This window comes from Mercenaria mercenaria, chromosome 2 (assembly GCF_021730395.1).
Source record: "Mercenaria mercenaria strain notata chromosome 2, MADL_Memer_1, whole genome shotgun sequence".
Lineage (NCBI taxonomy): Eukaryota > Metazoa > Mollusca > Bivalvia > Venerida > Veneridae > Mercenaria > Mercenaria mercenaria.
Genome location: NC_069362.1, coordinates 39,244,825 through 39,272,252, shown reverse-complemented (window position 1 = coordinate 39,272,252; position 27,428 = coordinate 39,244,825). Strand labels below are relative to the sequence as shown.

At 35.2% G+C, this 27,428-nt stretch overlaps 1 protein-coding gene across 1 annotated transcript; it reads right to left on the bottom strand.

The window, feature by feature from the left end:
- On the bottom strand, positions 1-25,973 carry LOC128554489 (BRCA1-associated ATM activator 1-like). The gene is made up of 11 exons (XM_053535767.1): positions 25,832-25,973; positions 17,303-17,614; positions 16,765-16,938; positions 15,172-15,382; positions 14,118-14,246; positions 13,529-13,712; positions 12,077-12,233; positions 10,375-10,454; positions 1,715-1,895; positions 1,202-1,377; positions 1-899 (listed from the first exon to the last, which is right to left on the bottom strand). The coding sequence occupies exons 1-11, from the start codon at positions 25,965-25,967 to the stop codon at positions 3-5; spliced, it is 2,637 nt and encodes an 878-aa protein (XP_053391742.1). The 5' UTR covers positions 25,968-25,973; the 3' UTR covers positions 1-2.
- Between the last annotated feature and the right edge of the window lie 1,455 nt (positions 25,974-27,428).

Below are 27,428 nucleotides of genomic sequence, written 5' to 3'. Positions count from 1 at the left end.
TCTTAATAACAATCTACAGCATTTTCATCGTCCTCTTTATCTGCAGCTGTTAAAATATCCTCAACCAAACTTAGAAGTTTAGCAGCTCCATCATTCACCTGTTCAATTCTTGATTTGTATACAGACAAATCAAAATCTAAAATCTTACGTATATTGTCATTCTTCTTAGTAGTATTTTCACCCAATATTTCATTCCTATTATTTGCAACAGAGGATACTTCAGCTAGGTGTCTGAAATTTTTAACGCCCTTCTCAAAATTATCTGTTCTAAATTCAAGAGACAGTAGTCTGTTTGTGTCATTATCTTGTTTTGTATCTGTGGTTCCTGTCCTATACATATCATCCAACTTTCTTTTCTTCATTCCACATGTATCAATTAAATCATTGTCCTCATTTTCAAATGGGTCTGTAATTGTTTTCACAAGAGACTGTAAATCTGAGAAAACTTTGAAAGCTTTCTCACATACTTTCTCATCATAATCATCCAGTGCATCAATTAATACACTCACTATTTCGTTCCTACATAATCCATCAATTACATGACTCATGTCTTTCCCAGGCTCGCTTTTATCAGCTGATTTAATGTTATACAGATCCTTTGCATAATCTGGCATTCCCAGAATTTTAGACCACTGTGATAATTCCTGCTGTATAACAAAGCTTACAACATCTAAAGCAATAAGTTTCACTTCCCAGTCAAAGTCCCTTGTTGCTTTAACAATGGTTGCTATCACATTATCAAGTATACCATCTGAACTGTCCTGAACATCTGAAGTGGCCCTGACCTTTGAACTGACCTTGACCTTGAACACCTTCAGAAGGAAAGTTACAGCTGATCTTCTAGCAAAGGCTTCAGTATCATTTTCAACAATGTCTGTTATAGCCTCAATAACATCAGCCTGAAAAATAATTAAAAAATCTGAAACAAAGGTATTTGTTTACTATCCTGGTGTTACATATTTTGTTTATAATTCAGTAACACCTATATTAATCTTACCTTAATAAAAAGTTACCTTTTTAATCAACAAATATTCTTAAAGATCATGTCTGTTTGATCTTGAAAAATAATCGTATAAGATATAGTTTTTCATTCAAGGAAGAGTTCCTGAAGAAACCCTCAGTGAAAGCCAGACTATGAAATAACCATTTAGGGTAGGCTTTCTAGAAGTTTTCACAGTTTTTTTTGTTGCTATACCATTACCTCATCACTAACTAGACCAGACTTGGTGAGTGCAGACAAAAGTTGTGGACATAGACAAAGCTGGTATAAGGCAGAAATTGCTGATGCTCTAACATAACTCTCTCCATCTTTCACACACTGCCATATCTGTACATGTAGTCTATGTTCAATGATCCACTTTGTTACAGATGTGTTGTCTAAACGAGGAAAGAAAGTAATAGCAATTAATAAAGACACTGAAACATTGATATGTTGAAAGTACTCATTAGGCTTGCTTTGAGAATCAAAATATATATTTTTACAATCACCATGTAGAAAAGAAGTAAACCTAAAAATACTGACAAAGATCTTTAAACAATTTGTAATATTTTATACATATGTTTTTTTTTATATTTTGAAATAATCAGAATACATAACTAATTCTAATAGCTTAATCTGAGCTGATACTATCTAACACATTACATGCATCAGCGTTTAGTTGTTAAAAAGAAAAAGCAGATCATGATAAAAGATTATGCATTTTAACATAATTACCTTTATATTGTTCTATAATTCTGCTGAGGAGCTCAAGAGTTGTGTCCCTTAGTTCCCACTGAAGTGCACTTAGGTGGCACTGTATTGTCTGAGCTAAAACTACAGTGAAAGGCATTGCATTCTCATCTGTACACAATAATGGCAGCCAGTTAAGCAGCAGTTGTGAACACAGGGAATAAATCTGGAATGAAGAGTATTATTTTGAAACAATTTATTGAAGGTCAGAGTTGCTTCCACTCAGCATACAAACAAGAACAGAGGCTAACAAGGGGAATGCCTCTAGATGAACATAAAAATGTCATATCAAGGTAGCAACTGATATTAGATATCAACAAGCAAATTCGATGAATTGGTATCCCCCGCCGAAAGGGTTTGTGGTGAGGAATGGCAAAAAGATATATCCGGCAAAAAGTTAAGGATGTTAATAAGAAGCAAATAATTTCATTAGTCAAAATCAATTTAACAGAAAACAATGGTTTAATTAAAGAGTACACAATAAATGTATGATACTTTGATCCGGACTAAAGAATTTATTTTGAATGGGATATGCTTACTGTAATAAGCTTAGCTTTTAAAATTAAATGCAGTTAATTGAAATGTGAGCTTGAAGTTTAACTGGAATGAAATATTGTCTTTGAGTGGTTTGGCACCAGGTGTTGCTGTTTTACATGTACATTTGAACTTAAAAGATCAGATGTCCTTAAGAGAACACAGATAAGATATCTTGAACATGGCTGAGGGCAAGGTTTGTGCAGTCACAACTTAACATGTTGAAGGTTTGAACATTTAAAAAAAAAAAAGGAATGGAAATATATATATCTATATATAGATATATGTATATATTTATTTTTTTAGGGGGTGGGGGTGCAGGGGAACGGGAGAGGAAAGAAAATTTCACATGCTGATTATAAATATTGATTGAAAATTAAAAATGAAAAAAGAAAAAAAAAAGGTAAAAGGGTGAAGTTGGAGTGAGGGGGGGGGGGGGGGGGGGAGAGGATGCATGATCAGTGGTGGGCATGACTGGGTGGAGAAGTGAGGTGTGGGAATAGTACAACTTGGAAGGTTTGAAAAAAATCTAAAATAAGAAATGAAAAAAAAAAAATTGGGGAGAGGGGGGGGAGTGGTGTTGGGAGGGGGAGGGGGTGTGACCAAGGCAAGTGGGTGACCAGGTGTGGGTGCGCAACTTCACATGTTTATAATAAATGTTCACAGAAAAGAATGAAAGAAATTTAATGAAATTCTGCCAAATGGTAAGTTTGTTATGTACAAATATGTGGATTTTTAGACAATTAAAGGGCAATAACTCTGAAGTTACAAAAAGAAATCCGTACAAAATTGTCTGTGCACAACCACATTATAGTGCTCTAAATTCTGTTAAAGTTTCATAGTTCTAGGTCAAATATATCAAAAGTTATGATGCAGAAATTGGCATATCTATAGATCTATAGTACCCTATATAGTTAACACTAGAAACTTCTAAGGGCCATAACCCTGGTGTTACTTGGGCAATCTGTCTGAAACTTGATGGGCCCCATAACCTCATAGTGGTGAAAATGTATATGAAGTTTGTTTGAAAAAAATCTAAAATAAGGAATTTTTTTTTTTTTTTTTTTGGGGGGGGGGGGGATGTGATCAAGGTAAGGGGGTGACCAGGTGTGGGTACACAACTTCACATGTTTACAATAAATGTTCATGGAAAAGAATGAAAGAAATTTAATGAAATTCTACAAAATGGTAAGTTTGTTATGTACAAATATGTGGATTTTTATACAATTAAAGGGCAATAACTCTTAATTTACAAATAAATCCAAATGAAATTGTGTGTACACAACCACATTATGGTAATCTAAATTCTGTTTAAGTTTCATAGTTCTAGGTCAAATATATCAAAAGTTATGATGCAGAAATTGCCATATTTATAGAACCCTATATAGTTAACACTAGAAACTTCTAAGGGCCATAACTCTGGTGTTACTTGGGCAATCTGACTGAAACTTGACGGGCCGCAAGAACTCATTGTGGTGAACATGTATATGAAGTTTTAAATAAATATTCCCAACCATTTCCTAGATACGGCTCCGGACGGACGGATGGACGGAAAGACGGATGGACGGAAAGACGAAAGGACGGACGGACGGAAAGACGGACGGACGGACGGACAACGCCAAAACTATATCCCTCCGACTTTCGTCGGGGGATAACAAGGAATTGGTTAAAACCGAAAGATGCTCCCTGATGCATTTGCTTGTCCCAATATGGGGAATAACATATTAGAAACCAAAAACAAACAAGAGGGTCATGATGACCCTGGATCGCTCACCTGAGTAATATGAGCTACATGTTTCAAATGTCAAACTGATGATTTTTAGAAATTTTTGGAAAATTTTTCGATGTACAATCAAGTAACCCCTGGGGTGGGGCCAATTTTACCATTGGGGTCATGATTTGAACAAAGTTTGTAGAAGTCTACTAGGCAATGTTACATATCAAATATCTAAGATCTAAGCCTTCTGGTTTATTTTCAGCTAATTTATGAAGATTTCCATATGTACAATCAAGTTACCCCTGGGGCTGGGTCAATTTGACCCAGGGGGGGGTCAAGATTTGAACAAATTTTGTAGAGGTCCACTAGGCAATGCTACATGTCAAATATCTAAGCTCTAGGCCTTCTGGTTTATTTTTAGAAAATTTTGAAAGATTTGTCTATGTACAATCAAGTAACCCCATGAGGCAGGGTCAATTTGACCCCGGGGGTCATGATTTGAATAAATTTTGTAGAAGTCTACTAGGCAATGCTACATGTCAAATATCTAAGATCTAGGCCTTCTGGTTTAATTTTAGAACATTTTTAAAGATTTTCCTATGTAAAATCAAGTGACCCCTGAGGCGGGGTCAATTTTGATAACAGGGGTCATGATTTGAACAAATTTTGTAGAGGTCCACTAGGCAATGCTACATGTCAAATGTCTAAGCTCTAGGCCTTCTGGTTTATTTTTAGAAAATTTTTGAAGATTTTCCTATGTAAAATCAAGTGACCCCTAGGGATAATTTGAACAATCTTGGTAGAGGACCACTAGATGATGCTACATACCAAATATCAAAGCTCTAGGCCATGTGGTTTTGTACAAGATGATTTTCAAAGTTTTCCCTATATAAGTCTTTATAAACCATGTGACCCCTGGGGCGGGGCCATATTTGACCATAGGGGGATAATTTGAATAATTGTGGTAGAGGACCACCAGATGATGCTACATACCAAATATCAAAGCCCTCGGCCATGTGGTTTTGTACAAGAAGACTTTCAAAGTTTTCCCTATATAAACCATGTGACCCCCGGGGTGGGGCTATATTTGACCCTATGGGGATAATTTGAACATTTTTGGTAGAGGACCACTAGATGATGCTACACACCATATATCAAAGCCCTAGGCCCTGTGGTTTTGGACAAGAAGATTTTTAAAGTTTTTCCTTTCGGTTGCCATGGCAACCAGAGTTCTGCATGGAATTCAATTCTTTGAACAATTTGAAAGGGGGCCACCCAAGGATCATTCCTGTGAAGTTTGGTGTAATTCTGCCCAGTGGTTTTCAAGAAGATTTTTTTAGAAAATGTTGACAGACCCATGACACAGGATGCACGACGCATGACGCACGACAGACACTGAGCGGTCACAATAGCTCACCATGAGCCTTTGGCTCAGGTGAGCTAAAAAGGAGAAAATAAAAAGAAGAAAATCTAATAAAGGGAGACAATTAAAAAGATAAATTTTGTTATTTACATGTATCACAGAAGTTACAAAGATTAAACAAGACTGATGCTAACTTTGAATGACATGAATGTCCCAACACCCATGTCCAATTCATATTGATGATTTGTACTGTTTCTTATAAAACATTAATTAAAATATGGAAACTGCAGGAGCTAAGAATGCAAGATACAGATGTAGCTGTATGTCACAAATTGACATACGGGCCTTATTTTATCTGTATTGTAAATGCAGGTATTGCATCATCTTTTTGTAAATTTTTGAGTTATTGAGGTAAATGTCAGATTTCACGCATGAAATACCTCTCATGTTTTTCTGTATTTCATAACTTAAATTTCCATGTAAATTTCATTAAATTCTGTTCAGTAATAAGAAAGTTGATATTTTATAAACTTCAGTAATTTATGTTTTTATCCCCAAAACCACTATAATAGGCCTCAAATTGTCAATTTAAATTCGCGCCAAAGTAGTTAGATTCCCCGGCTATATCGTGAATCCCGTGAAAATAGAAATAGTAAGAGTCCACGGCTTAGCCGTGAATCCCATGAAATTTAGTATTTGGCGGGACATTATCCTTTAAATAGACTGGACTAGATATGCCTTGCGCACACCACCTTACGACTTTATAGACGAATCTATGTCTGAATTATTTTCTTGCTAGAAATTTATGCTCGATCGAGGTAAGAAATTTATTTGTTAGATTTTTGTATGATTTTTGCATTACGATTTTTATTTGGTAAATTTTTGTTCATTCTACAGAATTCTGTAACATTTACTTTTCGGCATGTGATTTTAGCTAGTTTCGGTATGTCAGGATGATTTATTAAATTTTTCAGGCTTTCGTAAATTATTTGGAAAGAGGAATCTAAAATGTTTCATTTATATAAGATGTAAAATTTGTACTGAAATTTGTAACATGATATTTATAAAGTACTTTGTTTCAAAAACTTATGTCAAACATTTCGTTATTATGGAACGCCATTACTGCATTGTATTGTTATGTATAAATTTATATGGCAAGTCTAGTGCCATGTTTGTAATATATTATTGTAATTTGTAATTGTGTGCCAGTCTATAGCACATCTAATTAATGTCCGTTGTAGTGTATGGCATTAGATATTATATGGATGCCAACTATCATATAACGTTTGATTTATATTGAATTTTGTTAATTTGTAGTTGTAAATAATAGCTGCAGTTTATCATGTCCGTATCTATAATGTTTCATCATATACTTTTCATATCTTTTTCATACTTTAACTTTAATCTTTAAGTAAGTAATCTTTGTAATAATGGAAGTAATAAGTGACGTACTTTAATCATGTGACGTTTGAACTTAGTAGCACATATGTTTTGTATAAGTAGCACGTATTATTTATGGGAGCCTACGGAGGTATGGTGTACCCAAAGGAGCAGTTTTATGCCCTGACTTATTTGTTTTGCTATGGTGCTTACCATATGTTATATATTTTAGCTTCTTCCGCCAGACGATTTTTCCTGGTGATGTCATAACCCGGAAGTACAATGCCCCAGGTTCACTTGTCTTCACTCGCCTGGATGTGATATTCCCAGCGCAGAGCTTTCGTCCCATGGTTGTGCCGTAAACCGCAAAGACGATGATTTTTGTTATCCTCTGAAGTCAGCTCAGGGATGCAATCACCTACCACCATAGGGAGCCAACACGGAATCAACGTATTCACGGTTTAAAGGGACTGAATTTAGAAATCTGTTTTGTTTGTGCTACTTAAAGTTCACAATTACATTAAAGACCTGTGTCACGTCAGATTAGAATGGAATTTAAGAACTTTTGTATCTAGAGATACTGAACTTTCTTTTTTTTTCTTTCTTATAATCAGTTTTTTTTTCTTTTGCATATCTATTCATTGTTAATAATCATCTTATGTAAATAAATTTGTAAATATTGTAAAGGGTGTTGATTTGTTTTGATGGTTACTGTCGCCGGTACGGCCTTTCCTGTCACACTGTAATATTGATAATATGCTTAAGTATCTAAATGGACACTATCAATTTTTATAACTTTAGGTAACTCAACAGTCATAAATAAAGACTGACTGTGAGTAACTGGGTGGTTATTGAACTTGTCTGAGATATCATGTTCATAAATACTGAGACACAAGTGAAAATTGGATAAGAATAGAAAACTGCTCAAGCAAGAGATCTGACATTGTCAATTTTTACAAGTTTCAGTAATTCAAGTGCCATTCTCTAGAAAGACTTTGAGGATCAAGCTGGTTAGCAAACTTGGCTGAAATATTACACATATAAACACAGTGACCAAGTTTGTTGAAGAATGCAAAAGATCTACTTATGCTATAAATTGTCAACTTTTCACATTATTTTCAGTAATTCAAGGGCCATAACTCTAAAGGTACTGCATCAATCCAGCTTGTTATCTAACTTAGTTGAGGCAGTATGCACATAAACATTTTGACTAAGTTTAGTGAACACTGGATGCTTAAGGTACAGAGTGGAAAACTTTGGTGAACACTTCTGGCCCACAGCCCACACACTGCAGGAGTTCTCATTTTACATCCTCTTTCAGGGGCGATGCATGAAATCCCAAAGAAAACACCAGAGGCACAAGTTCACATGCTATAGTTTAATCTTCTTATGTATTTATGACTCTGAGTCATGTATATTAAGAGAAACATGGAACGCAAATGTTTATTTTTTGACTAAGTCAAGAGCCATAACTCTGGTCTTGCAAAGTGAAACAAACAAAAAAAACACAAGTGCACAAATAATTCACTTGCTGGCTAAAAGTCCTACATGGTGTCATGACTCTAGGTGAAAAGATATATGCAACACAACCTTTTAAGCACTTTATGTGTATTTTTAACTAAATTAAGGACCATAACTCTAGTCTGGTTAGGTAAAGTCCTTAACAGAACACCAGAAGCCAAAGTTACCATGCTATATAGCAATCCCTTAAAGTTTTACGACTCTAAAAGTTAAAATATTTTGCGAAATTGTGAGATACAACTTGTATGCCCTTTATGCATATTTTTGAAAATCAAGGGTCATTACTCTGGACTGACTGTCAGAAATCCAAGGTGCACAACTTTACATGCTGAATGATACTCCTATAATGTTTCATGACCTTGTATCAAAAACTTGCATGCCTTTTTACTAACAGTTTTGAAAAAGTCAAGGGCCATAACTCTGGTTTGGCTAAGTGATATCTCTAACCCTAGTTACACAACTTCACATGCTGAATAATATTCCTGTAATGTTTCATAATACTGAGTCAAAGACTTTTGAGATACATGCAACACAAACTGGGCCAATTTTATGAAAATACATGTAAGCATGTTTCACTAAGTCAAGGGCCATAACTCTGGCCTGGCAGTGTGAATTCCAAGTTAAAGCCCCTGGTGCACAACATCCCATGCTGAATAACAATTCTGTGAGATTTAATAACTTGGGTCAAATACAATGTCATGTACTTTTTAATGGCTGAAGGAAACAAATTTGGACAAACAGGTGGGTGGACGTCTTTACAAACAGATACTTAATAATTATGTGCAGGGCCTCCTCTGGGTTTTTCATACTTGTCGCCAACCTTTTCGCCAATTTGAAAAAGTTGGAGCCACTTTAGAGCCATTTTTGAGCCAAAGTTCTGAGCCACTTTTATTTCTTTTAGTTGGCTGTCATAGTGTGCATAGAGAAATAAAATATTGTAAATAATTTCATTAGGAATAATAACAACTTTTGAAGGTGTGTTAGTTTATTGTAGAAGTAAATTCAATTTGTAGTTGGATAAAAAATGACACAAATCATTCTCTACTTTAAGAATCATATCTATCCATGTCAGAATTACCAATATTTCAGCACTCATTTATTTTCGGAAAGGAAAATTCGGATTTTTTTCTATTCTAAAAGGTCGAGTTGAACACTCTTCTAATGATTTTTAAGAAGCCACGGTAGCAAGTGATATCTTCCAGTTTCTGAACATTTCAATTTCAAAGAAATTAACCAGGTCCAGGATGCAAATTGAGGCCGATGTGTTTTAATTTTCGGATCCATCGTTAAAATCTTTTATGAAAACTGAGGAATCAAAAATTATCTTGCAAAAAAGTAACAAATTAAATGTATCTTTCGTACTTATTTAAAATTCGTCAGTCATACAATTGCATGCCACAAACATGACAATCTTTTTTTTGTAAAAAATCGCAACACATAAAGTACACCGTAATCGGCGTTAATTTTGGTGAATTCTCGGCAGAGGTCAAACATACAAGCTGGCAGATGTTTGATTACTGATTAATCTTCAATTCACACATTATTACGCAATTATCTTCTCAAAGTGTCAACCAACTTCAATAGTCGAATTGTCAAATACACCGCCTAGACTGGTTATCGATTTTATTCACTACCAGCGTCTAGGTAAACACGTGTATCGGGAACCAATTCTTGGGCCGCTTATATCACTACGGAAAAAAACAAATGCCGAGGAAAAAACTATGCGCCACTTATTTTCGCCAGTTCCCAAAATTTAGCGCCAAATTCTTAAAATTATCGCAAATGGCGACATTGGCGATCGGCAGCGGAGGCCCTGTAATTGTTGCTATCCTTTTGTTCTCTCTACTGCTCTTTTAGCAATGTAAGAGAAATAATAGCCACATAAGAGATTACGGAATGAATGAAATCGGAAAAAAATTACAGTAACCAAAGCTTCCTATAGTCACCTAAGTATCTAACTATGTTAGCACGGATGGACAGATGAATGGCAACTTAAGTGCACCCAAAATAATTGAAGGGGGGATGGGGAGGGGGGATGGTTAAGCACAAAAAGTGTCTACAGACAATAAAGATTTACAAATTTCTCTAAATCAAAGCTTTTTCTAAAAATAAATTTGATTGAAGGTTTACCACAGTTTCATTGTCTGGTTCTCTAAATAGCTCTACAACAAGTTCAGCCCTGGTTAGCCAGCCTGAATCTTCATCTTTTCCTAGGAAATACATGCTGGTAATATAATATCTGGTATTTCTTCAAAGTCAGCAGAAATATTAAGAATTAATGTTCATGAAAAGAAATGCTTGGATCTGAGCTTTAACAAGATCATCACAGAAGTAACCCTGAGAGTCTATTCAAACTTCTCACATCAATTCACGAAAATATTTTTGTAAAGTTAAGAAGAACTTTGTTCAATCAAAGCCGCACAATCCATTCTTGCACTAGATCCAATATGTAAAGCGCTTTGAACTGTTTAGCCTGTTGTTTCTAAATAACTTTTAACATGCTGCTTTCAAATGACCCAGCAACAAACAATTCACTAGCATAAAACAGTTCTGAAATTAAAAATTTAAAACTTCATTAAATAAAATGCCTAACCAACAAGGCAGTCTGAAAGACAGCTAAATCCCCCGCCACTGTTATGGATAGTGAAATTGTAAACCTTTGACCTTTAGCTGTGACCTTGACCTTGAACTGACATGGCTTACCCATAAATTCTGCACATCGTCTTGATGAGGTGATCATCTGACCCAAGTTTCATGAAAATCCTTTAAGGGGTTTAAGAGATACGGAGCCCAAACCTTTGACCTTGAGTTGTGACCTTGACCTTGAGTTGACATGGCTGAGTCATGAGTTCTTGATGAGGTGATCACTTGACCTAACTTTGATGAAAATCTTTCAAAGGGTTAAGGAGATACAGAATGGAACGCGCAAACCTTTGACCTTAAGTTGTGACCTTGACCTTGAGCTGGCATAGCTGACTCATGAGTTCTGCAAATTGACTTGGATAGTTGATCATTTGACCCAGATTTCATTTTTATCCTTCAAGGGGATTAGCAGATACAGAGTGGACACAAAATGGAAGGCTCAAACTTTGACCCAGAGCTGTGACCTTGACCTTGAGCTAACATGGCTGACTCTTAATTCTGCAGATTGTCTTCATGAGGTGACCATTTGACCCAAGTTTAATGAAAATCCTTCAAGGGGTTTAGGAGATACATAGCGGACACAAAATGGAAGGCTCTAACTTTTGACCTGGAGTTGTGACCTTGACCTTGAACCAACATGGCTGATTCACTGGTTCTGCATATCGTCTTGATGAGAAGATCATATGATCAAAGTTTCATAATTATCCTTCAAGGGGTTTAGGAGATACAGAATGAACACGAAAAGGAAGGCTCAAACCTTTGACCTTAAGTTGTGACCTTGACCTTGAATTGACAGGCAGACTCATGGGTTCTGCACATCGTCTTGATGAGGTGATCATTTGACCCAAGTTTGATAAAAATCCTTGGAGGGGTTGAGGAGATACAGACACAAAATGTTATGGAAGATAGGAGGCCATTTCTATAATACCCCCCACCCACCACCACCACTCGTTGCAGAGCAGACACAAAATGTTACGGAAGGACAGAAGGACGAAAGGATGGATGGAGACCATTCCTATAACCCCACACCACTTGTGGCAGCAGATTAAAAAGTCTTTAGCATCACAAGTGGTAGCACCAGAAATGTCAGGTGTCTTTTTAAATATTCTTTTAGATAGAAACAGTCATATTTATCTAAAGAAAACTGAACTTATTTCTTAGCAAGTCCTAAACAACAGATAAAACTTACTATCATTTTGTGTACATGTTATCAGAGTCTCCAGACATTTTCTCTGTATTTTCCTATTCTTGTAGACATAAGATGCTGCCATTGAGCAAGGCCTGTCTCCATGTCCAGAAAATACAATGCTTCTCCTTAACAGCCCTGTAATAGTGTTGACTCCTATCTAAAATAAAAATGTAGTTAGATCCAACAGGACAGTATAACTACTGTTAAAACAACTCCAAATGTCAAACACTTGTTATGCTGTCTATATTGACAAATATCTTGATTGTTGTTTGATAACAAAGTTACATTCTTAGTACTTAAACTCTTCCAAAAAGCCACTCCTGTACAACAAACACACTGGCAGTCTAGAGACGCTGCACTAAATAACAATTTTATGCCAAGGTAGGTTAGCCAATCAGTATTCCTGGATTTAAAATCAGTAACTAGTTCTCCACAATTAAACAATTATTCCCCATATTAACCAGAGTGGATTACAAATACATTCAGACTTCTAATAAGAGAAAATAATTCATTTATCTATACACTGGCCCTGATACATCCTGTTTTGTGGTATTTTCTTTGTTCAAGTAAAAGGACTTTCTGAACTTTAAAGGGGACAAGCCTCCAGATTAAAGAGAGAATTTCATAATTTTCAAAAACATACAGAAGGGGTTAAAGTATTTTGAGCCACAGACTCATGTTATTCAAAGTGAACATATAGTTAGTTCAGCGAAATTCATGCTATATCACAATCTTATTTTTACTGTGTGATGAACAGTCTTGTACTTCTGTAAATTTTGCTCACTAAATGTGCAACTTATACAAAAATACTGCCTAGAAATCAATGAAATAACTTGTATTTACCAGTACTTTTTACTAAAAGGAATTAAGAAATAAAAGTACCTTTAAAATTTCAAAAATTTTGACAAAAATCTGGAGGCATTCTCCTTTATAAAAGGACATGTTTAAAGCTGTTTGTTCTATTTTGACAAACAAAATAATTCTAGTCACAATTTACTCCGATAAAAAGTATCAAACAATGTTTATACTAGAAAAATGCAGACATTTTACTAATACCTAATACAACTGTAAATGGGATAATGATGGCTATTGACAATTGGTTGCTATAGGTCCTGCTTGAGAAGATAAATCATTTAAACTGCTGACCATTTTGACTGCATAAACCATTTCAAAATACTACTTGCTTTACTAAAAGTTATTTCACAAATAAGCTAGCATTTTCCAGAAAGTTATTTGGTAAAAAAAAACAACAGTTCTTTGATAATTGTTTCAGGAACAAACAATGTTATTTCCCTTGATACAGTTGCTGACATTTAGAATTGTTCCCCTTGGCTTGTCAACCTCTGGCCAATAGTTCTTAGTTGTACCCCCTACCTCAGGAATTTGGTTTTGACAGTTCCAGATTATCACACCCATAAAATAACAATATACTTCAAAATACCAGCAACTTACAGTGTTCCCATTCAATGACCTGCATACAATATCTGTACATCTACACTTTGTTGACAAAGCTGTCTGTAGAACCTGTTGCGGGAATATGGAACATTCAACATCTTCTTCCAGTATCCAGTTGACAGGTTGTATCAGAATCGTTTTACAACTTTGCTCTAATCTAACAGTTCCTTGTGACTTTAAACTGATAAAAAATGAAGGATAACACTTATCAGAACAAGAGCTGTCAGAGGACAACAATGCTTGGCTATCCAAAAGCCATGTCACCAAAGTAAGATAAGACTTAGCCAAAAATTGCTAAGTTGATAAAGGAGCATATTTTTAAAGCAAAATAGAGTTATGGTACCTGTGCATGGCAAGTCCGTTCATCACAAATAATAAGTGAGTGAAGTTTCAATCAATTCCTTAAAGTAGTTACTAAAATGGGGTCAGTGATGCTGACGCAGATGCTGAGGAATGGGCGAGTCCAATAGTTTTACCAAGACCTATTCCTCAAATAGTCAAGCTCAAATTACAAAACAGTTTCTACCCCGAGTAAAGTAGACATTTACTTTATTAGATTTAAACAGTTATAAGAATTTATTTATACCAACAAACTGCCAACTTTTGCGCATCTACAATGTTCCCTTCCGCAGCAAGGTGTGAGAGCTGGTCCTCAATCTTTCTAATAAAATGGTCTCTATTGTCTCTAATATCCATGCAGCTATCTTCTTTTAGTCTTCAAAGAAGTGACAAAGTAAAATCAAAATAAGCTGCAGACAAAATACAGGACTTATGAGAAATATTTTCAACTATAAAATACTAGTAGCAAGCAATTTTGGTTTTTGTTTTTGTTGGGTTTAACATCACACTGATACAATTATATGTCATATGGCGACTTTCCAACTTTGATAGTGGAGGCAATGCATCAGAATGAGGATAAATGATGATGTAAGTTTGAGGAGAGGTACAGTAAAACAAGGGTTGCTTGAAACAACAAGGAAATAAAAGCAAAGTTTTTTGCTTAGCTAGGGTTTCCACTGAATGATCCAAACACAATAGATATAAAAGAAATACGGCTGAAGACCAAACAAATAGCTCCAGTGAGCCTACTGGCAGGTACTTGAGCCATTATTTACTGAGTGAATAGTGTTTCACTGTATTTGAAAGTATTTTTAAACCTACATAAAAGAATCAATATATGTACTCGTGTTAAGTCTAAATTTTGTAGGTATCAGTCAACCAGCATTGTTAACATAATAAATAAATTTTGGCAGCCACCTTGTATTTTTGTAACAAGGCACCATGAGTTGGGACCATCACCCTCACTTAGCACTTCAGCTAACAATCTACCTTACTCTACAAAGACTTTTAGGGAACCTCTTATGCACACAGAATTTCCCTTAGATACTGTAGTATAACGATAACTTGTCTAAAATTGATGTGAAACACAAAATGCTTGATCTAACTTTATGACAATAATCATAGCACATTAGACTAATTGTAACCTTATCAGAAAGCACTTCTGCAAGGGTTTCTTTAAGTGCATTTATGATAAAGATTTAATATGTTGATTTAACAAATAAATTTTTTGTTAAGTAGGAAAACCTTCAATTATAATGTTACACTGATGTGAAAATCAATTTTTTAGAATATAAGCTTACCCTGTTTGCAGAAGAGCTCCAATAATATTCAAAACTGTATCACAATTCCTGGGATTAAGTGAGCCAATCATATCTAACAGGTGTTTGCAGAAATCAATGTGATTGGTCAACAGCTGTTTACTGGTACCTGGCGACAGTCTACACAGATTTTCTAGGAGCTGCAAACTACCTGGTACAAATGGTCCTACATGTTTCTTACAGAAGCTGTTTTCTAAAATTGAGACAAAATCGGTGATGTTGCATATTTCTAGATTTGCCTTATATGTACATTTAATTGGTTTGTTTATCCATATAATATTTGCTTTATGATAAATATGGCAAAATTTTCAAGTAAATTGACCTATGGTTTTGCATTATAAAGCAAATTGTACCTTCTCAAAAATATCAATGAAGGAGGACACAAACATTCAGATATTTCAATCTTACACATAAAATACTTCCCAGCAGCCTCATGACCTATACAGCTATAGAGATTCTGCCTATACCAGTACGAAGGTATTCTGTCTTTACTGGTGTATAGGTATTCTACCTATACTGGTATATAGGCATCCTGCCTTTACAAGTATATTGATATTCCTCCATACTAGTATACAGGTACTCTGCCTACACTGATACATAGGTATTCTGCCTATACTGGCATATAGGTATTCTGCCTATACTGGTATATCGAGGAATTCTGCCTACTAGTATATGGGTACAAAAATGTATATTGGAATTCTGCCTTTACTGGTATAAAGGTATTCTGCCTATACTTGTATACAGGCATTCTGCCTATACAGGTATATAGATACTCTGCCTATACTGGTATATAGGCATTCTGCCTCTACATGTGTATAGATATTCTGCCTTTACTGGCATATAGGCACTCTACAGGCGTATAGGTATTCTGCCTATACAAGTATTACTGGTGTAAAGGTATTCTGCCTATACTGGTATACAGGCATTCTGCCTATACAGGTATATAGGTACTCTGCCTATACTGGTATATTGGCATTCTGCCTCTGCAGGTGTATAGGTATTCTGCCTTTACTGGCATATAGGCATTTTGCCTTTACAGGTATTACTGGTGTAAAGGTATTCTGCCTATACTGATATATAGGCATTCTGCCTATACTAGTATATAGGCATTCTGCTCTACTGGTATATAAGTATTCTGCCTATACTGGTAAATAGGTATTCTGACTATACAGGTATATACAGGTATTCTGCCTTTACTGGCATATAGGCACTATGCCTATACAGGCATATAGGTATTCTGCCTATACTGGTGTAAAAGTTTTCTGCCTCTACTTGTATATAGGCATTCTGCCTTTACTGGTATATAGGTATTTTGTATATACAGGTATATAGGCATTCTGCCAATACTGTTATATAGGCATTCTGCCTACCATATACTGGCATATTCTGCCTATACTGGTAAACAGGTACTCTATCTATATTGGTATATAGGTATTCTCACTATACTAAATAAAACAGGAGCAAACATTGGTATGAAAGTAACTATGCATTTTTTTTTAAATAACTTGAAAGAATAAGTCTATACCAAAAGTCATTAGAAAGGTATAATGTAAGATGAAAAATAAGCTGTCTCACCGATATTACTCGCTGTTGTATCAAGTAGTCTTGAAGAAAACAAATGGCCTGCTGAGTTGTTCTCACACTCAACCTCTAATGCAACCATAACTGATGTCAAATACCTTATTACAGCTTTCTCAAGAAATATACTAGAAGACCCTCTTAAAATACCAAGGCCTTCTGTCGTCACATCTGAAAGTAGGACAACACCAAACATCAAAATATACAGTTCATTCCACTACTGATCTTTAGCTTGGCTTTCTTTGACACCACTATATAATTATTTCTAAATTGAAATTCCATGTGTTTTGGAACTTCTGCCATAAATTCTTAGTCAACAAGATATGTAGAAAACTCTCAAAACCATATTCATGCCAATGAAATTTGATATAAAATAGAAAGAATTTTCCTCTTGCATCAAGCTATCATAATATCTACTTAGAAAATACTTGTTATCTAATACCTATTGCAATCTGTGTTAAACTGTCTTAATTTTTTATGTTGATCTGGAGGCATACACAATTAAGGCCTTTCCATCACAATCTCTTAATCTTACCTGCTATCTCTTTATCACCAACAATCCATTGTAAACCCTCCTCATGTTTAGCCAGTGGAGCTAGGCTTTCATAAAGTGCTGTTGTGACTGATATATCACACAGATCTTTGGATTTCAACTTCTCCCAAATAGCATGGAACACTTGATGTATGCTAGACTTAAAGCATCCGTAATAAACATTGTTCCCACCAAGCCAGCCGGTCACTTCAAGACTAAACACAACAGTACAGCTGTCTAGCTCTGTGCAGTTTTTTGCAACATCTTCTACAAATTTCTGTAGTTCAACTTTTTCTATGTCACCAATACTATCAACTGAATGAAAAAAAAGAAACAAAGAAATATTAGGAAAACTACTGAAAACCCTAATATTTAAATGCACACCTGTTGTAATCACTTTAAAGAAATGCAGTAACATACATATGAGCCATGCCATGAGAAAACCAACATAGTGGCTTTGCGACCAGCATGGATCCAGACCAGCATCCACACAGTCTGGTCAGGATCCATGCTGTTCACTTTCAAAGCCTATTGCAATTAGAGAAACTGATAGCGAATAGCATGGATCCTGACTGCGAATGCGCAGGCTGGCCTGGATCCATGCTGGTTGCAAAGAAAATCAAACTTACAGTTACTTTTTAATATGTTTAAGGTAAAATAAGAAATTTCAGAAAAAAAAAACGACAAGCATTCATTCTGAAACTAACATGCAAAAACGTTTTTAGGATAATGAGTTCTCAGGATAAGAGATGCAATTGTATCAATAACAATTCAATTAATTAATCACCCTGAAACCCAAATATTTCAGACAGAAGCCCTAAAAATCATAACAACTGCAGTTCTATGCATGTATATACTTGCGATTATTAATGAAGATGTTTTTGGCAGGAAAGAAGCACCTGTATTTCATGCACATGGGTAACGACATTGTGTCACCTCGCAACCAACTGTACTTCATGACTCAAAAATTAATATATTTAATGACTTGTTACATACAGAAAACCTTTTAAAATATGTAAATCTGACAATCTGCAAGATCAATGTTGGCAAAAAGCCGGTCAATATGAGTACTGACCGAGCCGGCGGTCAATACTGGTTAAAACCGGTCAATACTGGTCAGTACTGGTCGATTCATTACTAAGGTCACTCTTGGGTGGTCAATACTGGTTTATTCAACCCTTTTACATTCTAACACTTTTACATTCACAGATTAATAGCACAGTCCGTAATAATAATATTAAAATAATAAAGCAATTTGAAGGATATAAAATTTTGTTCATTTAAAAAGTATAGAGGTCAATACTGGTAGATTCGATTTTGGTCCTTGGCAATGTGTCCTAGTCAGGCTCCATTTTGGAAATACTTAGACTGGTCAATACTAGTTTATTCTATGTTTTTATGTCCTTCCAGTAGCCTTTATTTTAAGTTAATTAAAGATTTTATTACTATAAATTACACTCAATGAAATTGACAATACTGGCCAATTCAAATTTTGATCCTACGCAATATCCCTGATTATTAGTTCATGTAGTGGTCAATACTGGTCGATTAAATGCTTTGATTTTAGAAAAAGTTACCAGGTTCAGGCATTGAGAATAATACAGTGGGATTATTGATAATGACAATTTCAATTTACCACTGTCCTAATGCCAGCTAATTAGTGACTAGATAAACAGGTCAGCAACATATCTATTGTATATTGTAAGGCATTGTGTCAGTTAGGCAATGTGACAATTGCTACCAAAACATAAACCACTTGAATGAAAGGGTCCAGGTGTTCACAGCAATTTTTCATTAAATTATTTATACTAGTGAAAATAATTAGATTTATCACTTGTGGATCAAATACAAATTAAGTTCAGTTACAGTAGCAGTTTTTCCACATATTGTGACATTTTTGTAGTAGAATAATTAATATATCTTTGTAATCTAATCTAACAGAAAATGTTCAATGACTGTATCAACCAGTATTGACCAACCAACCACTTCTGACCAATCTGGGAGTATTGATTAGATTGCTTTAACTAAATAATGATGCCTGCATTCACTTTAATCAAGCCTCAAATGTTCTTAAACAGTCATTATTTAATTTTTCACAAACTCTGCCAAATATCTTAACAGTCAATATTGTCTGATTGACCAGTATTGACCAATCGACCAGTATTGACCGGTACTGACCACTTCAGGGAGTACTGACCAGGGCGGTTTTAACCGGTTAAAACCGCTGGTTTTAACCGCCCAACATTGTGCAAGATACATGCAAAATGCTTCTATCCAACAAGAGCACCGCCTAAGTCCGCCTTGTGGGCGCAGACGCTCATCTGATTTTTTTTTGTCTCTGTATATTAGAAATATTGTCATACCCATGATCCAAAAGGGGCAATAATTCTTGAAAATCGGCAATGTTGAGTTATAGTATTTGCTGTGCAAATTAAGCTTTTAATAGCGAATAACTGCTCTAAGATTTAAAGAAGTAGCTTTGACTGTTAAGGAGAAAAGTTGACCTAACTGCAAAACTTAACCAAAAAATCTGATATTTTCTGAGTCCAAAAGGGGCCATAATTCTTGTGAAAAGCAGGATAGAGCTATGTTTCTTGCTGTATAGAGACAACTTTTGATGGTGAAACAGTACTGCAATTTTTAAAGATATACTTTGATTTAAAGAAATAGCTTCCACAGTTAAGGAGAACACAAAACTTAACCAAGAAATCTGATTTTCTGTGTCCAAAAGGGGCCATAATTCTTGCAAAAAGCAGGATGGAGTTATGTATTTAACCAGACAATGCCAACGCAAATGACGATCAAGTGATGACAATAACTCATCCTTTTTTTTTTCTTCAAAAAATCAGCCAAAAATGATTGATTGCAGATGCAACAAAACTTCATTTCAGGAGGAGAGTGCATGTGCATAAAATTTCATGTCGTAAAGGAAAAAAAAATCAAGGTCACTTTGTGAAAAATTGTAGTTTGTAAATATCGTTAATGTTAAAATGCAAAGACATTTGAATACCTTTTTGCTATACCAACAAAAACGGCCTTAAAAGGTTCAGAGGAAAGGATATTAACTTATGAACATAGCGATAAATATTAGCTTCCAAAGATTGTAATGCAGGAACTGTCTTTGTTTCTAGATGAAATGATTTAATAATACAGACAAGAGCAGGCTGTCACAGGAGACAGCATGCTCGACTATTTTGATGCTGGAGAGTGAAACTGGGCACATCTGATGAAGCTGGAGCTGTCATTGGAGAGTTTATTTACTCCAATGTATGTGTGTGTGTTCTGGTTTAAAGTCTTTTTCAACAATTTTTCAGTCATATAAACGACGGTGTCTACTTGTAGCTTACTCCAATGTGGATGAAGATACTGGGCAAAAGCATAAGTCTGTGTCAAATGTATTTAGCACTAACAGAGATAGAGAAGTGTATCAAAACATTAAATAAGTATAAAAGGGACATAATTTATGGAAACTTCTGCAAAACTTATGCACCATGACATCGAGTCATATCATGTGGCTAATAATATGGAGCAACTATTTGAAGCTTGAATCAAATAAGTGAGATAAAACAGAAGGGCATCACAAATTGAACCTGAAATTTTAGTAAAAAGAGGGGCATAACTCTTAGCATTTTGGTGCCAGCATCATGAACATTGTGTCATATGATGTTAGTAACCATGTAGAAAAACTGTTTTAAGTTTGAATAAAATCTATTTTAATTTTAGTAACAACAGAGAAATAGTGAACATGAGCTCTGCCTAGCGTGGCAATATACGCTCAAAGGGTTAAAAGGAGAACGGAAGCAATTAAAATTTTAGAAAAAGCAAAATGTATAGATGTTTTTTTGGTGGGGTACATGACAGGTTGAGAGTGGAGGTGGAGTAGACTGTCTATGTGTGGTGGTGATGACAGGATATGAAAGTGCATGAAACTATATGAACAAAAACAATCTAGGCGAGGTAAGGCAAGGGGGGTACAGAATACTAGAATACTAAAGGCCAAGAAGCTAAATAAAACAAGAGCTGTCCATAAGACAGCCAAGCTCGACTATTCGAAATATTGTCACAGAAGCAGGAAATTATTACCCAAAATGTTAAATATCAAAAGAGTTTTAAGTTCGAAACGGGACATAATTTGACCAAAATGCATATCAGAGTTATGGGACCTGATGCTATCAACTAGTTTAATAACCCCGAAGAAACATGTTAAGTTTCAATTCCATATCTGCGTTAGTTTTGGAGATAGTAACTTGCATGTAAAACTTTAACCAGAATTTTCTAAGTCCAAAAGGGGGCATAATTTGCTCAAAATACATGTTAAGAGTTATGGAACTTGACCCAGTGAGGTTGGTAACTGACCTAGAAAAAGAATAAATAAGTTTCAAAGCTATATGCCTTTTGGTAATAGCTGTATGTACTTGCACGCAAAACTTTAACCAGGATTTTCTAAGTCCAAAAGGGGGCATAATTTGCCCAAAATACATGTCAGAGTTATGGGACTTGATTCTATCAACTAGTTTTATAACCCCGAAGACACATGTGAAGTTTCAATTTAATATCTGCATTAGTTTTGGAGATAGTAACTTGCATGTAAAACTTTAACCAGGATTTTCTAAGTCCAAAAGGGGGCATAATTTGCTCAAAATAATGTCAGAGTTATGGGACTTGGCCATAGTAGTAATGATCTAGAAAGAAAAATAAGTTTCAATCAATATTGCCTTTAGTTATAGCTGTAGTACTTGCACGCAAAACTTTAACCAGATTTTCTAATCCAAAAGGGGGCATAATTTGGCCAAAATACATGTCAGAGTTATGGACTTGACCCAGTGAGGTAGGTAATTGACTAGAAAAAGAAAAATAAGTTTCAAATCATATGCCTTTAGTAATAGCTGTATGTACTTGCACGCAAAACTTTAACCAAAAGTTTTCAGTACAAAGGGGCGAACTGGCCAAATGAGGTGAGTTATGGACTTGTGCTATCAACTAGTTTTAATAACCCCGAAGCACATGTGAATTCAATTTCAATATCTGCATAGTTTTGGAGATAGTAACTTGCATGTAAAACTTTAACCAGAATTTTCTAAGTCCAAAAGGGGGCATAATTTGCTCAAAATACATGTTAGAGTTATGGAACTTGACCCAGTGAGGTTGGTAATTGACCTAGAAAAAGAATAAATAAGTTTCAAAGCTATATGCCTTTAAATGATAGCTGTATGTACTTGCATGCAAAAACTTAACCAAGGTGTGACGCCGACGCCGACGCCAGGGTGAGTAGAATAGCTACACTATTCTTCGAATAGTCGAGCTAATAAATCATAAATGAAAAACGATCTTTTATTTTTGGCAGTGGGGGGCTGCAGGGAGCAGTGTACGAAATTCAGATTTGAATCCACTCGCCCGTTCGGGAGACAGGAAATTTTCCAAGCCTGACACAAATTTCACTAGCCCATACTTTAACACCATAAAATATTTAATTTTTGCATCATATAACATTTTGTTTTACAGATTTCAGTGCATGTTTGAAGGCATAAGATAAGACATATATGTTTGCCATGTTTTCAAACAAATTTAACTCTGAATACTCCAGTCCAGATCAGCATCGTCAGAGTCCCAAATCATCGGACATGTTATTCCTTGCCAAACGAATTCTAACCTCAAACACCCCATTTTTTAGGATCTGCACTCGCAAATTACTGCTACCAGGACTGTTGACAATTTACAAGATGTCAAAATGAGTGTCGAATACACATACACAGTGCTGACAGCATAATTTAAGCTCCGCCTACTTCAGGTACTTGTGCAATTTTCACAAAAAGTGTGAAAGCGAATCAAATTATCCGTTACATCAGAACAGATTGTATTCAGCTAAGTAGCGCTGCGGTTACGTTTTTGACACTTTGCGTTTGACTGTCAACATGTGTGAGTGCAAAAAACAATAATTCAATATTAAGCATTCCTTAATCTGGACAATGTGTGATGCATTCTTGAACAATATTGTCAAGGAAGTGTCTAGCCATCCGGTGACTGGACGCCTAGCCTAAATTCTAGCCATCCGGTAATTGCTTTCTTTATGAATAAGTATTGATTCTGATATAGTTTTAAATGTTATTTACTCAAGATATCAATACTTATCTGATTTTTCAGTCGATAAAATGAATAAGGTCATGTTTGTATACAAATCCGTTAATATTCTATTTTTAGAAATGATAAAACATTGATCGCCGAACGTCTGTGTTATTTTGCAAAAAGTGATGTTTTTCTAAAGGCCTAAACTTCAATTCTTAAAACACAAATTTATATGTATTTATTTGTTTTGAAGAATGGAAAGCTTATAAAACAAGCAATTCATTAATTAATTATGACTATTATTTCGAAATAAAATTGATTATATATTATGAATGCATAACTTTTAGTACTGTTTTTATAAAAGTTTTGCCGCCATTGAAATTAAATGTATTTAAAACAGTTATTCATTTAAAAAATATTTAAATACTAAAATATGAAAATTGTAAGTATTTCAAAATGAGAATCCTGTGAAAAAGTTGTTAAAATTAAAAAATTCAGACCCCATAAAAGCCACCAGATGAACAGATTTTAACATGTTTAATGAGTGATGTCACAGCCATCCCGCCTTATTCATTTCGGCAAACATTTGTTTTATCGGCTGAATAATGCACTGATTTATAGCAGAGCTACCGGCGCCGCAAAGCGGCGCCGACAGCGTCGCATTACGGTTAAACGTATGAAAAAGAAAATGAAAAATAGAGAGATCTAACTGTGTATACTATCGAGTTGAAAATTCGTGGTACTTGTTGGAATCGGTGTTGTTCGGATTTTTTCAAGTACACTATGCACATAGTAATTAATCAGTAAAGACGTCAGTAGACGCTTACTGTTTACGGTTGACAAAAGCGTCTCGCTTACTGCTTTGAATATTGAATAAAAATGCAATTGAGCGTTTGATAATAAGAAATAAATGCTAAATACATTTTCTACGAAGAAAAAAAGAAATAAAACACAATATTTTAATTTTGAAACGACTTTCGTCACGCTGCCATTACCGAACTTTATTATATATACTTATATTTGTCTCATAACGTCATAACTCCACAATGGTGTAGTGGTTATCGAGTTCGCGGTGTAATCCAGAGGTCGTGAGTTCGAACCTCACCTGGAACAGATTTTTTTTTAATTTTTAATTTTTATTTCATTTTTTTTTTGTATTATTATGAGTTTTGAAAATATTGTATAACTAAAGTCTATTGTAATTAAATTTGGAATTGGAACATTAACTTTTTACATTAAACGAAAACCCCATTTTTAAACGAAGTTTAACTACCAGTATATCTTTATTATTAGTTAAAAAAATTATTATATGAGTAGTTGCTATACATGATTCTGTAAGGGGAAGTGGTGGATGGCTCATGGCTCTCCGACCCCACTCTCCACAATGACGGGGATAATAAATGAGCAATCTTTGGTTGCTGAAATTAAAAAAAAAAAAATTTTACATTAAGTCCTCATTGCCCAACATTCACACGCAAAGATACAGCATTCCTTTGGCTATTGGCCTAATGAGATTCTGTTAGGTTTGAAATTTTCAAAGTTAAGCTTTGAAGCAGTTATCATTTTGTGACTGGTTTCCAGTATGATAATAAGTTATGTAAAATTGTTGATGCAGTGCGTTTTAATAAGAATAACAGAAACTATTCAAATACGTTTTTTTCTTTATCTTGGTGCAGATGTTAATCTATACCAAACTTTCTTTTGATTATATACAGAATATTTGTAGAGTTTTCACATGTCGAGAATTAATCTTGATGCAGTCTAAAACATGCGTTCAGAAATCATGAATTATCATTAATAATTTTAATAAATCTAAAGAACATAAACTTCCTAAACGAATCTATAATTCCAGATAATTCCAGCACCACTCCTTTAATTTTTAACGGGCACTGGTGATTTTTCATGGGAGCTCTGCCTTTTAGGTAGCACCTACTTTCATATTTGTAAATCTTAAAATTTACTGCGACTTTAGTATGTATTCATACAAAATTGTGTTTGCAGGTAAGTATTGATATCATAAGTAAATAATGTTAAAACTATTTAAAATCATTGCTTATTCATAAGAAAATCTATTTGTTAGACGTCCAGTAACCGGACGACTAGAACGCAGGCTAGGCCGGTTACCTGACGGCTAGACACTTCCTATTGTCATTAAGCGTTTCATTAATGGAGATCATATGAAATCACGATGCTATACGTGTTTAATTAGGATGTTTGTTCTTTTTTAATCACATTAGGAAAATTCGGTAGCCTAGTCAGGCGAGCTGAAATTTAGTAGCCACAGGCTAACAGGCTATCGGACTACCGCAAATTTCGAATACTGAGGGGGTTGGGTAGTGGGGCAGGCTCGCTATATAAATTTTTGCTGCAGTTTGCAACAACATGTGCCTGTCTGCAAAAATGTCATTGATATCCTGTCGTGAAAACATGTGACAAATGCCGCTAAAATTCATGTCCGGTAAAACTCACAGCTAAGTTTAATACTGTCAAACAAACTATGAATGACAGTATCGTCGATTACTTTGTTTCCTTTCAGCAAGTAATCCGTGACCTTTTTAACAGCAATAACAACATCGTTTCCTGACTTTTTTACGGGCGCAGACATCTTTGATCATAATGTACCCAACGAATTTTAATGAAAGAAAAGAAAAACAGCAGCGGATATTTGGACAATATGCACTAGTAATATGACATATCATTTACTATTTTATTTTTGGACATTAACCAATATTCTTAGAGTATGAAATGGTCTCCTGACCATTGTCTATCAAAAGCAAGACAATATTTTACTATAGTAATGTGACCATACAGGCCCTGCATTCAACAACGTTCAAAACAGAGACTCAGAACTAACGAAAGATACAACGATACAAGATACAGATTTTATTTAAAGTCGATGTTACATATATAGACAACAATATCCGGGAATCTTCCCCTCTAGAAACCTTTCTGAATTGGGATGAAAAGACCTTCCGCTTTCTGAATGTTATAATTCAATATCTATAAGTTTAAGACACTCATAGGGATGGTGGTTGGGGATTGAGATGGATATAATATGCTTCATTCCGTAGAGGGGAAGATAACCGGATATTGCCAAACAATAGCTATGTATAGCTATTAACAGACTGACAATATGCTTTATTACTTACAGCACGGTTTAAGGAGAAAAATAGGTCATGCGAAACACAGCTCCTAGAACTAACTGAAGATCTGTCAAGAAACCTAATCCAAGGTCACCAAACAGACTAAGTACTGTTAGATTTCTCGAAAGCATTCGATAAGGTCAACCACTTGAAACTTCTCTTTTAAAACTTCACCAACATGACGTCCAGGGCAACACTTTGATGACCTAGCACAAAATTTAAGTCGAGGTAAACAAACAGATCTCATTTTACTTGATTTCAGTAAAGCATTTGACAAGGTCAGTCACCTAAAGTTACTTTATAAACTACAAGAGTGCGGCGTTAACAAACAGGTTATCACATGGATAAGGTCCTTCCTGATTGGCAGAACGCAGTCAGTACTCGTGGACGGAATGAAATCCGATGAAGTACCTGTCACATCAGGTGTCCCTCAAGGCTCAGTCCTTGGCCCTCTCTTATTCCTATTATACATAAATGATCTACCTCAGTCCTTACAATCACAAGTCAGGTTATTTGCAGATGACACAGCAGTTTACCTCACAATCTCTAAAGAACAAGACTGCGTCACACTACAGCAGGACCTCCAGAAACTAGAAACTTGGGAGCACGTCTGGGAGATGGAGTTCAATCCCAGCAAATGTCAGGTCATGAACATAACAAAAAACAGAAAGAAATTTACACATAACTACATTTTACACGGTCAAATCCTGGAAGTGGTCTCCAGTGCAAAGTATCTAGGGGTAGATATAGCAAATGATCTCTCCTGGAACACACATGTAGATAGAATCACAAACAATGCAAACAAATCACTGGGTTTCCTACGCAGAAACCTCCCGGTCAAAAACCAAAATATTAAAGAAACCTCCTGCAAGACTCTAGTTAGGCCACAACTAGAGTATGCCTCTACGGTATGGTCACCACAC